The 13,694-nt window shown below is 37.0% G+C and overlaps 1 protein-coding gene and 1 pseudogene across 26 annotated transcripts in view; both read right to left on the bottom strand.

The window, feature by feature from the left end:
* LRRC7 (leucine rich repeat containing 7) overlaps positions 1–13,694 on the bottom strand; it is a 597,290-nt gene that overhangs the window by 137,881 nt on the left and 445,715 nt on the right. For all 26 annotated transcript variants that reach the window (XM_035251839.3, XM_078332210.1, XM_035251845.3 and 23 more), the window contains one exon: positions 2,396–2,470. In XM_035251839.3, coding sequence (XP_035107730.3) covers positions 2,396–2,470 — 75 coding nt within the window. The remainder of the gene's footprint in view (positions 1–2,395; positions 2,471–13,694) is intronic.
* LOC144577122 (cullin-3 pseudogene) lies at positions 11,868–13,110 on the bottom strand (annotated as a pseudogene).

The raw sequence follows: 13,694 nt of genomic DNA, 5'->3' as shown, positions 1-13,694 counted from the left end.
TTGAGGATCATGAATGTTGATCCCACATCCTCTGGAATAGAGGGGTCTGTGGGTGAGCAGTGGACAGCAAATGAAAAGAATGGAAACCATAAGTGAAACAAGATACTGGAGTTTGTTTAAAACAAATACGAATTAAATACACGGTTTAGTCACATTTTGGTTGATTAACCTTAGATTCATGGTCACAAGATAGAACTATGTGAAAGACTAAATATTTTATCATTATCTATTTGCATCTTTGATTTGTGAAAAACACAGTGGAAAAATATAGCCCAGGTGTCCAAAAGTATTAAAAAATATATTAACTTTATTATGACACATGAACTAAGAAAAAAGTGAATGTGGTTCTTTTCCCTGTGGTTAATGATATTAAGTGTTTTAATTATTCTGTGAGACTGACAGACATAGGCTGGAGACCACACTCAAGATGAGTCACTCAAAGACAAGCATTTTGGGTTAACTGAAAAACAATTCTTCACCAGCACCAACATCCAGAAAGCCACGGCTATTTCTAGCAGTGAGGTGTAGGGCATTCCCACACAGCGTATAACAAAATACCAAGTGCAAGTATGTGAAATAAAGTAAGGAATCTATATACAGCCAGAAGTACATATGAAAAATCTACTCTTGAGACAGACAAATTAGGCAGCATTATATGTTTTATGGAAGATTTCATCCCTGCCTTTCCATTTATATAACAAACTTATTGAGAAATTTGGCATGTGAGTTGATTTGCACAGTGGATTTTGGGAATGTAACCATTGTGAAAAGTAAAATTCTCATTTGTACCTTCTTTTGGTTCCAGAGAGAGCTTTTGGGAGCTTTACAGTCAACAGCAGCCTCTGGTGCTGGTTTGAATTACAACTCCACCATTTACTGCTGTGTTATCTTGGGCCAGTTACTTTTTTGTGTTTTAGTTTCCTCATCTATAAAATGGGGATGGTAGCAGAACTTACTTCATAGGGTTGTTGTAGGGATTCAATGAATCAATATTTGTAAAACACAGAGAGAATGCCTAGCCCATGGAAAATGCTATGTATTTTTTAAATAAGTAAATATACTGAAGAAGAGGTATAAACTTTAAACTAGGCATATATTCTGATTCCTCAGTCTTTGCACAGGGGTTGGTAAGTGTCTTACCTGTGTTGCCTCAGGATTTGTACATACCTTGACTATAGCACAAATCAGGCTCTGTTATGAGTAGTGAAATCCAGATCTGTTTATCCTGCCATGTGTGAGCTTCTCAAACAAATATATTCAAGGTCATTGAATATATTATCTTTGAAACCCTGACATTAGCATAGTTTCTGATTCATAAAGTTTTGCTGGTACATAATTTTTAAATAAATCAGTAAACAATAGATGTGCATATTTTTCTGTTTTGTGTCTGTGATGGTATGAATGTATCTTTTGATAAGAGCATAAATTATTTTTCCATAATCTTTTTTCACATTTTCTCCTTTATGTGGTCTTATGCTTGTTTAAAGAGAGAATAAATGTCTTGTTCTTGTTGGTTCTGCTGTCATTTTAAGTAATTTTTAATGTCAATTCAAAAAGGAAATAAAATTGGTTTTGAGAATACACATCTAACCCTCTGTGTTGGTTGAAGATTTATTACATATTCACCTGCCATGGCTACTTGGACCAATGCCAGGAGTTTGGAGTTGTACAAAACAATAGGGAGACTTGTGTTTGCTCTTGTTCTCTCTCTCTCTGTCTCAGTGTGTGTGTGTGTGTGTGTGTGTGTGTGTGTGTGTGTGTGCAAGTGGCAAAGGGCAGTGTTTTATGGAAACACTCTTCCGTTAGATGTAAAAAATAGGAATAATCACACTCAGTGAGTTGACTGGTAAATACTCAGGAGATATTACTGGGCTGGACTTCAGTTGAGGAAAAAATTGGACTCTGGTTTAGCTTTCTGTTTTTAATAGTGTATGATCCTTGCCATTTTCAAAAATTCACATGGGTTCTACTGAAAACCACCTGAACTGAGAGAGATTGTTGTTTTGTAGAAGAACTCCAACAAAATGAACAAAAACTATTGTCTAGTTACTTGATTTTGTAAAAATAAAACTTATATATAGTATTTTGCTCTTTAAAAATATAACTATAAATTATTTCAGCTTTTAAACAACAGTAAATGTGGGAAGAGATGACAAATATACTCTGAAGGGAATAAGAAAAATCTTTCTTACATTTTTGTATACCTATAAAACTCACAAAAAGATACATAAAATACTAAAAAAAATGGTGAAAACACTTGGTGGCTGAACAGTGCTAATGAGCATTATTTTACTTTGAAATGCAAAACTGAAATTTAAGACTTGAGATTATTATCAGATACACCAAATATCTAACATAAATATTAGACAACATGGTAGAATAAAAACTTACATACCCCAGGTAGCACTTGTAATGCATTATTATCCATCCATAACTCCCTCAAATTTTGTATTTGATCCAGAACTTCAGGCTGGGAGAAAGGTAGGAAGGAGAGAGGAAAAGAAAATTAAATTAGTTTTTACTTACAAATATAATATGTAATTTCTTGAATCTTGAGCTTTTATTTGGGAATCTAGTGTTAATTGTCTAAGAATGATTCCACGTTTAACAGATCTCTCAAAAAACTGGTAATCCCTGATGTAGACAATTTGGAATTGAGCTGGAATCAGTCAGAAAAAAAATAATAATATGGAAGATCTATTATTCACACACATTCTTCCTGAATACCTTACAATTATTCTTTGGAGCACTGATTACACTCTATTTGATAAATGTCTGTCTTTGTCACTAGAGTATAAGCTTTTGAAGACCTGAGGAATGTTTGTTTTGTAATCACTATATACTCACATCCCTGTTGCTTGCCATGGGCACATAGTAAGTTCTTACTGTGTGTGTATTAGCACCTGGCACACAAACACCCATGCACACACAGGAGTTATAGAACTGTGATGAGATAATATTGGGTTGGTGCAATTATGTTTGCACCAACCTAATAATATGAGTAAAATGAGTAAGATGCATTGACTTAAAAAAAAAAATAAGTCCCCAACCTACCACCTGAAGAACCATGGACTTTTAATCCCTTCATTTTGTCAATGAATAATTATTTGTTGAATAGTCAGGGATGCCTCCTATGTGTAATGCACAATGTAAGATGCACAGTCATATAAACCCCAGTACTTGCCTTGAAATAGCTGATGATCTAGATCTAGATCTAGGGGAGAGAAATGTTTATAAATAACTAAAACACAAGGCAGTATACAGCAGAATACTTTAGAATATGTTTAGAAAGTTCAGAGAAGGGAGAGAGAATATGATCAAAGTGTAACATGTAGTATACAACAAAACCCTTTCATTCTCTAACTCTAACTAGAAGCTGTCTCTAACTTCTAACTCCTGGCAGCAGATTGTATAGAGAGAATAGAGGTTGCTATTGCTGCCAACGTCATATCCTTCCTTGTGGTAGCCTAATTTCTCTCCAGAAATTATCCCCTTCCTTATTCTTAGGCCTTAGTGCTTTCTTTAAAGCCCATTCTTTTTTTTTTCCAATTCAGTGGTTTTTTTTTTTCCACTTCAGTGTTTTTTTTTTTTTTCTCCCCACTTCAGGGATGACTAAGGTCTCAGCTAATTAGTGCATAAAATCCACCTGGCCACAGAGATTGGTCCAGGGGTGGAAATATGACCCATTCAGAACACAGACAAAGCAATGAATCTTTGTGACTTCGGGGAAAAGACTTTCTCTCTACTCTGCCGGATTTGAAACGGAAAGGGAACAGTCCTCGGAACTTCACACATGACAAAAAGGAGAGCCTGTCTGAGGATAGAGCATTTCTACAAAAAGTAGAGCTAAAGGATAAATCCTGGTGAGATCATATAAGCCTGGAAGGCATATTTTCTGTTTCTTTTTTCCTAACTGAAAGAATTATTACTTACTGAAACAACAAAATACAAAACAGTTCAATAAAATTTGGAACCTGACTAGGTTCCAAAATACAAAAGCAGTGCATTTTGTAGAATACTTGTAGAAAAGAAAAGAATTATATCAAAGTTACCAAGAGAATATTAGTAATTGTAGGTCTCTGTAGGTTATCTACACATCCTTAACAAATTAGGAAGGCTTAAGACTTCCAGACCTACTTTGGAGATAGTCTCTGATTCCTTTAGCCTGTGCTTGCAATAGAACTTATAGTACAATTCTTGGAAGAAGTTTCCCTAACAAGGATTGAAATTTAAAGTTAGAGACATGGCATTCTGCTGTGAAATCAAAGGCATCTATGAAGTAGTACAGAGGACGTGCATGTGTGCATGTAGAAAAATACTTCTATTGTCACTTAGATCATAGAGAACAAGCAATGAACTGCTCTGCCTGTATTTCAGGCTGGGCAAGGATGGAAAACATAAATTGTGTAGGAAGCACACTCTGATACGCAGAGGTTCTGAGGCAGAGGGCTGGCTAGCAACAGGCAGGTGAGTTGGAAAACATCAGTCATGTGTGATTCTTCTCTTTTCTCTTCTCTTTTCTTCTCTTTTTCTTTTCTTTTTGATGGAGTCTCACTCTGTTGCTGAGGCTGGAATGCAGTGGTGCAATATCAGCTCACTGCAACCTCTGCCTCCTGGGTTCAAGTGATTCTCCTGCCTTGGTCTCCTAAGTAGCTGGAACTTACAGATGTGGGCCACCATGCCTGGCTAATTTTTATGTTTTTAGTAAAGACAGGGTTTCACCATGTTGGCCAGGCTGGTCTTGAACATTTGACTTAAGGTGATCCACTTGCCTCAGACTCCAAATGTTATTATTATTTTTGTGCCTAGGTATTAGGCAGTTGTAAGGAGAAGCCAAAGAGCTGCATACTGGGCAAGGTTCAAAAAAGCTGATATGTATATAATAAGACAGAGACTGAAGTATAAACTTGTAATAGTGAACATTATTATTATTCAGGGTTGGCCAGATTATGCTGTTTTCACAAATTAACCCTGAAATCTCAGTGATCTTGTGATACAATCTCAAGACTGTCAGCAGAGCCAAAGCAAGGGAAGAGAGAGTTTGGAAAATTCACCATTGTTCTTAAAGATACTGGGCTGCAAGTGACATGCAGCATTTAAGCTTATAGCTCATTGTCTAGAACTATTTATATGACCTCACCCTAAGAGCAAGGAAGGCTGGGAAATGTAGGGGGGAGGACGCAGATTATTTGGTAAATACTGTTGTCTGTGCCACTGTATGAAACAGTGACACTGTATGAAAAAAAGAATGACAAGAACGGATACACAGCACTTCTATAATTTATTCATCCCTCATATCCCTCATTAAGTAATATCTTATTAAACATTTTCTAAGTGCTGGGCATTACACTAATAATAGTGCATGGTATGGTCTCTGCCCTCAAGAAACTCAAAGCTTGTATTTTTTTTTAAAGGAGATAGATTTTGTTGCATAAGTGAAGGAGTATAATTAAAACATTTTTAATGGGAAGTGATTTTGGCAGATTGGTGTTCTGTATATATACTCTATCCTATTCAAAAAAAGAAAAACAAAAACAGGATACTTAACAGGGCTAGTAATGAAAGAGGTAATGAGGAATAAAAAGCAGTTGATTCAGGAAACATTTAAAAGATAAAAATGTAGGACTTGGTGACAGGATATGGGGGCGAGGGAGTGAGTCATGCACAAACATGTCTTCCAGTCTCCCAGCATACAGTGATGTCACCAATGGAGATGCAGAATATCAAGGTGAAAATAGATAAATGCAAGAGACTGAAATCAGTTTTAATCATAATTAACTTTAGGTTCCTGGGGACATAGGTGGAGATGACCAGGAATCAGGTGGCTATCAAAATCTGAAGCTTAGGGAATAGGTTTGAGCTGGAGATACAACTTAGAAGTGTCACAGAAGTAGAAACTCACGTGAATGAGCTCTCCAAGGGGACTGTAAGGGGAATTAGAGTGCAGCTGACTGGGGACGGTACCTTAAGGGACACTAATACTTGAGGGCTGAAAACAGGAAGAGCAACAAGAAGAAATGGAGTCTAGAGTGTAAGGGTGACTAGAGTCCAATGAATAGAACTGTGTTAGGAAAAAGGAAGTGAACAAGAGCATCCTACACAGGAAAAGTGTCCAGTGAAGAGAGACTGGGGATATCTACTCCATTTTAAAAACAGTAGATCACTAGTAACCTTGATGAATCACTAGTAAACATTGTGATGGTTAATACTGAGTGTGAACTTTATTGGATTGAAAGATGCAAAGTATCTTGGGGGTATCTGTGAGGGTGTCGCCAAAGGAGATTAACATTTGAGTCAGTGGGCTTGTGAAGGCAGACCCACCCTTAATCTGGGTGGGCACCATCTAATCAGGTGGCAGCAAATATAAAGCAGTTAGAAAAACATGAACACCTAGACTGGCTTAGCCTCCTAGCCTACATCTTTCTCCCATGCTGGATGCTTCCTGCCCTCAAGCATTGGACTACCATGATGGATGCTTCCTGCTCTCAAACATTGGACTACCATGCTGGATGCTTCCTGCCCTCAAACATTGGACTACCATGCTGGATGCTTCCTGCCCTCAAACATTGGACTACCATGCTGGATGCTTCCTGCCCTCAAACATTGGACTACCATGCTGGATGCTTCCTGCCCTCAAACATTGGACTACCATGCTGGATATTTCCTGCCCTCAAATGTCGGACTCGAAGTTCTTCAGCTTTGAGACTTGAACTGGCTTCCTTACACCTCAGCTTGCAGACCTTGTGATCGTGTGAATTAATACTACTTAATAAACTCCCCTTTTTATATCTATCTATCTATCCTATTAGTTCTGTCCCTCTAGAGAACCTGACTAATACAGACATTTCAGGTGATAACTATCTTACAGTGGGTTGAAGATAAATAAGAAGAAAATAAATAAATACAATACAGGTAGAATGTTCTTTGTAAAGTCTGAATGAGGAGAGGAGAAAAGTTAAGGGGCTATGAAGAAACTGAACGGTCAAGGGAGAGGAAAGCTGATGTGAAGACATTGGCAAAGAGGAACAGATTAAAGATAGATAAGATGCTACAAAAATAATGGAGTAAATTCCAAGAGGAGACAATGAAGAGGAGATTGACAGCACAGGAGGAGGGGCTGACACTGAATAGAAGTGAGGCATCTCATTTGTTCAGACTAGAGGGAGGATTGCAGGGATGGTATGGGTGTAGGTGGCATGGTAGAAGGAGGGCTGGTAGTCGAGGGAGGCATTTCTAAGCTCTCAAATTTTCTTGATGAAGTAGGAAATGGGGTAATCTGTTAACATAAGGGAACAAGAATTTTGTATACATCAGCAGTAGGGGAGAATGGTCCATACTGAAGTGGTTTGAGAGGAATCACTGAAGGCAATCAAAAGAGTTGTATCAATGATAACAATTACAACTTTTTTTGGTGGTGGGGCCAGGAAGGGAATTGACAGTCTAAAAGTAAATTGAAGAAACAAAAGACTTCAAGTTTCCATAGGTCAGAGAAGAGTGTAGCAGGAATGAGGGACAGACAGAAGTGGAAGAAGGAAAAATTAGAATTTAGAGTAGAATTTGGAGAGTCAAGATTTCTGAAGTCATTTTGGGCAATGGCAAAATTCAAACTGTAACTCGGGGGAGAGTTGGCTAAGGTACAAAATATAAAGTCTTGGTGTGTGGGTTGGGGAGGATGCTGTGGGAACATAAGGCCTTTCATGATTTCCAGGATTTGGGCAACCTGTGATGCATAAATTGCTCTCTTGGCTGTGTCAGGCAAAGTGGCAGAGAAATATGATCAATCATACCTCTGAAATTTCTCTAATTTTGGGTTCTACTGGAAACTTTAGGCATCTATAACTACTTGGAAAGATATCACTGACTCTAGTCCATTTCTACTTTATTTCAAAGGTTCTCATTTAATCTATTTAATAACATAAGGTTCTTATTTAATCTATTTAATAACATAAGGACTAACATAATAGTCCTACTATATGGATAAATAATCTGAAAATCATTTCCTGGGGAAAATGAGAATAATTTGATTCAAGTTGCATAACTGTAGATGATATTGTTGTTTAGCTCTTTTGGCTACAAAAATGACATGATCTTAGAGCTTAAAATTGAAATTCCAAAATAATGAAGAGAGTTGGTGATCACAAATACCCAATAAAGAAAGTAAAACATATGCTGTATTTCTAAAAAAAAGTACTTTTAATACTGGATATTATAATAAAATGTACTACAGAGAAAAACAAAAATTTCCAAGAATAGCATAGACAAAACATAGCAGATCCATATATAGCCTTGCTGAAAAAAAGACAAACCACAACATGAAATGATATAACAGCATTTCATAATCAATAGATGATTTTAAAATGGATCTTGGAACTTAACTAAATGGCTTACATCCAACCAACACATACATCACATTTTTCTATGCTAATTTAATCACTAAGTCAATTGTTTCCATTAAAAATGAGTGAATTAACTCCAGAATAACTTGGAATATTCAATGCTAGTGAAAGTGCAGTAAGATGAGCACTTTCATAAATGGCTTTTGAGATTATAAACTGTAATCTTTTTGGAAATATTTTCAAATATGAATTTCACACCTCAAAAACTTTCATATCTACTTCTAAGCAACTATCCTACTTAAATAATCTGAAATATTAAAAAAATACAAAATTTTAATTACAGAATAATATTAAAAAGTTGGTCATAACCTAACTAAATAACAGTGTAAGGTAAATTATGAAAAAGTGATATGTTGGTAAAATGCACAGCAATGAAAATGAATTATCTATATTTTTATGTAGGAAGAGGAATAGATCTTGCAAACAATATTGCATAAGTAAGCAAGTACAGAAAATTTACATAGCACAAATCAATTTACACAAGACAAAAAAACTGCTATATACTCATGAATACATATACATGCATTTTGAAATAGAAATATGGAATAGATGTACAACAAACTCAAAGAAATAATTTCCTTGGTGAAGAAGGGATTGGAATAGGACTTGGAGGGGGAACATAGAAGATGTCTACTTTATAGCTGCAATGTTTTTTCTCTTTAAAACAGAGATAAAAATCAAATACAAAATGAATGGGCATGGAGACTCATGCTTGTAATTCAAGCACTTTGAGAGGCCAAGGTAGGCAGATCACCTGAGGTCAGGGGTTTGAGACCAGTCTGGCCAAGATGGTGAAACGCCATCTCTACTAAAAATACACAAATTAGCCAGATGTGGTGGTGCATGACTGTAATCCCAGCTACTTGGGAGGCTGAGGCAGAAGGATTGCACCACAGTTTCCCTATCCACTCATTGATGGGCATTTGGGTTGGCTCACTGGGAAGGCAGTGAGCCAAGATCACACCACTACACTCCAGCCTGGGAGACAGAGTGTATCCTTTTCAAGGTGATTTTACCATGATCAATAAAAATGAGCTGATAAAATGGTTACATCAATATTAACACAGAGAAATCATATATTTTGTATGACTGAAACAAATTCCAATAACTCCTGCCATGTATATGCACTTTTAGGCTGTTCCATTAATTTGTTTTTATTTTATTTTATTTTTTATATTTTTAAAAATTTATTTATTTTATTTTATTTATTTATTTATTTATTTTAAGGAGAGGAAGAAAGAGGAAGAAAAAGGGAGAGAGAATGGGAATGTGGCTTTATTCTAAAAATGGGTATTAATAATGGCTGATCAATATTTTGTGTATTTAAGGTGGAGAATGTATATTTTGTGTATTTAAAATGGAGAGCTCTACAAATATTTATTGAGTTTACTTGTTTTGGATCTGAGTTCAAGTCCTGGATATCTTTATTAATTTTCTGTCTCATTGAATCTAAATCTCTTTATGAGACTTATGTATCCGAATGTTAGAATTGTTAGCTCTTACTGTTGCATTGATCCTTTTACCACTATATCTTTGTTGCTTTGAAATCTATTTTATCAGATGCGAGAATTGAAACTCCTGCTTTTTACTTATTTATTTATTTTTGCTCTCCATTTGGTTGGTAAATCTTTCTCCATCCCTTTGTTTTAAGTCTTTGTGTATCTTTGGATGTGAAATGGGTCTGGATGTAGCATACCATTAGGTTTTGCTGTATCTTTTGACTGGGGGAGTTAGTCGACTTAAATTTAGGGTTACTGCCATTTGATGTTAACTGGCTATTTTATCCATTCATTGATGTAAATTCTTCTTCATGTTGATGCTCTTTACTTTTTGGTATATTTTTAGAAAGGCTAATACTGGTTGTTCCTTTCTATGTGTAATGCTTCTTTCAGAAGCTCTTGTAAAGCCGGCCTGATTGTAATTAAATCTCTGAGTACTTGCTTGTTCATAAAAGATTTTATTTTTCCTTCAATCATGAAGCTTAGTTTGGCAGGATATGAAATTATGGGCCGAAAGTTCTGTTCTTTAAGGATGTTGAATATCGGCCCCCACTCTCTTCTTGCTTGTAGGGTTTCTGCTGAGAGCTCTGCTGTAAGTCTAATAGGCTTCCCTTTGTGGGTAACCTGACCTTTCTCTCTGGCTGCCCTTAGTATTTTCTCCTTTGTTTCAACCCTGGTGAATCTGATGATTATGTGCCTTGGGGTTGCTCTTCTTGAGGAATATCTTTGTGGTGTTCTCTGTATTACCTGGGGTTGAATATTGTCCTGCTTTGCTAGATTCAGAAAGTTTTCCTGAATAATGTCCTGAAGAGTATTTTCCAGCTTGGATTCATTCTCTTCGTCATATTCAGGTACACCTATCAAACGTAAATTAGGTCTTTTCACGTAGTCCCATATTTCTTGGAGACTTTGCTCATTCCTTTTTATCCTTTTTACTCTATTCTTGTCTTCTCATTTTATTTCATTAAGTAGGTCTTCAACCTCTGATATCCTTTCTTCTGCTTGATCAATTTGGCTATTCAAACTTGTGCATATTTTGCTAAGTTTTTGTGTGGTGTTTTTCAACTCTGTTAGTTCATTTATATTCCTCTCTATATTGTCTGTTCTTGTTAGCATTTTGTCAAACCTTTTTTCAAAGTTCTTAGTTTCTTTACATTGGGTTAGAACAAGTTCTTTTAACTCCCAGAAGTTTCTTATCATCCACCTTCTGAAGCCTACTTCTGTTAATGGCACACAGTCCTTTTCCATCAGGGGTTGTTCTGTTGCTGATGAGGAACTGTAATCCCCTGTAGAGGGAGAGGGGTTCTGATTTTGGGTATTCTTGGCCTTTTTAGGCTGGTTTCTTCCCTTCGTTATAAATTTATCCATCTGTCGTCTTTACAATTACTGCCTTTCTAGTTGCGTTTCTGAGTGGATGCCCAGTTTATTGATTCCCAGTGCTGGAATCTGAGCAACCCACTGTGCTGGCCAAAACAGCAGCGATAAGACTGATGGAACTCTTCTGCCTGGGAATCTACTCCCGTTTACTCTGCATGAAGAGCTGCCACGCCGAGGTGCCGGCAAAACCCCTGCGCCGGCCACAAAAGTTGTGCTGGCAACCCGTGGGGCCCCTCCACTGGGAATCTTCTGGTCTGTGGGTGACAAAAATTTGTCTGAAAGTGTGGCGTCCTCTCGTTCTCTGCTCTTTCACTGGGAGCTACAATCCCGAACTGTTAGTGATCAGCCATCGTGGATCTCATCCTTTTATCCAACAATTTTATTTTAATGAGCTGTATTGTCTAAATTTTTGTTTTTTTTTTCCTGTTTTCATACAGTAAAGAAAACAAAATGCAGCACATTCACGTTTTCCCAAGGAACTGTAAAGATGATCTCTACAGGGATAAACGTTGTAAAGCCTGAAGCTCAATCAATTGATGTTGAAAACTCTCGAAGGGAGTAAAGGCTTGATCTGAATGGTCTAGAATATGTACTGTAATTTAATAGAAGAGATGGTCGTCTTAATATTTAATGATTTAAAAGAACTTTCCAGTCCATGTGAAGAGTACAGTCCAAGAATAAATCAAATTTCTGAACGCATTTTATGCTACATATGTGTATACTTTGCGATCCTCAGGTGTTCGTGCCAAATAGTCTCTCTCAATAAGTCCTTCAATACGTTTCTTAATAACAACTGGACTTGGTAAGAATCGAGCCTTCAACTGCTGAGTTACCTCTGCTACTAGAACATTGTGCTGCATCTTTTTTCTAGATTTCATTATCTGCACTATAGCAGCTTCTATCTCATGTTTTCTGTCGTCATCTACTTTCTGTCTTGTTTCTTTCCTCTGGGTCGGATTCACCTTGTTTGGCAGCAACTGTTTGAATCTTGACTCTGTGTAGTTTAAATGTGAATTGGTCATTAACTGTAAATATATGACCATTTTCTATTTCCTTTGATTTGGGTTCTTTTGTAAGAAACTGCTGTGTTGGTTTACCACAGGCGAGGTACTGTAGGGCTCTAACAAGCTCTCTTTCAGGGATATCTGTCTCTTGCTGAATTTCCTCAAACGTGTATTTTTTTCTATTATTAAAGAGCATTAATATGGTCATCTGGAAAGTAGAGACTTGCAGTATGTGCTTCCATGTATTAGAGCCAGTTACTTGTGCACCTCCAACACCAACTTCAGATCCATCTTCCTTTTTAACTGGTCCATAAAATGTGGCATTGAGATCTGCAGAACCCATATGATGCTGGAGTGTGAGCTGTCGACCACTGTGTTTGGCTAAGTAGAACCTTCTGAATATCTCAAAAGCATGTCTTGGTGCTGGTGGGATGTTGCATTTTGGTGTGGCTGACTGAGTGGGCCAATATCCTGTCGTGAGCACCCGGACTGTAAGATCAACACCGCCTAAAGATACACCAGTTGCCTGAAGATGTTGCCTGAATTCATCCATCATTGTGTTTGAGATGCTCATATCCCTAAACATTCCTTCCAGTTTTGATGTGAACTGGCATCCATATTCAGTCTTTAAATGTCTTTTATTTTATTTTATATTTCCATAGGCTATTGGGGAACAGGTGGTGTTTGGTTACATGAGTAAGTTATTTAGTGGTTATTTGTGAGATTTTGGTGCACCCATCACCCAAGCACCCAAGCAGTATGCATGACACCCAATTTGTGGTCTTTTATCTCTCACCCTTTCCTACCCTTGCCCCCTGAGTTCCCAAAGTCCATTGTGTTATTCTTATGCCTTTGTATCCTCATAGCTTAGCTCTCATCATATGAGTGAGAACATACAATGTTTGGTTTTCCATTCCTGAGTTACTTCACTTAGAATGGTCTCTAATCTCATCCAGGTTGCTGCGAATGCCATTAATTTCATTTCATTTTACGGCTAAGTAGTATTCCATTGTGTGTGTGTGTGTATACACACCACAGTTTCCCTATCCACTCATTGGTATATATATATATCACAGTTTCCCTATCCACTCACTGATGGGCATTTGGGTTGGTTCCACATTTTGCAATTGCAAATTGTGCTGCTATAAACATTCAAGTGGAAATATCTTTTTCAGTATAATGACTTCTTTTCTTCTAGGTAAATATGTAGTAGTGGGATTGCTGGATCGAATGGTAGTTCTACTTTTAGTTCTTTAAGGAATCTCCACAGTTTTCCATAGTGGTTGTACTAGTTTACATTCCCACCAGCAGTGTAAAAGTATTCCCCTTTCACTGCATCCAGGCCAACATCTATTATTTTTTATTATGGCCATTCTTGCAGGAGTAAGGTGGTATCACATTCTGGTTTTGATTTGCAT

This window comes from Callithrix jacchus, chromosome 7 (genome assembly GCF_049354715.1).
Source record: "Callithrix jacchus isolate 240 chromosome 7, calJac240_pri, whole genome shotgun sequence".
NCBI lineage: Eukaryota > Metazoa > Chordata > Mammalia > Primates > Cebidae > Callithrix > Callithrix jacchus.
The sequence above is the reverse complement of the archived record's forward strand: the minus strand, read 5'-3'. Positions and strand labels throughout refer to the sequence as shown.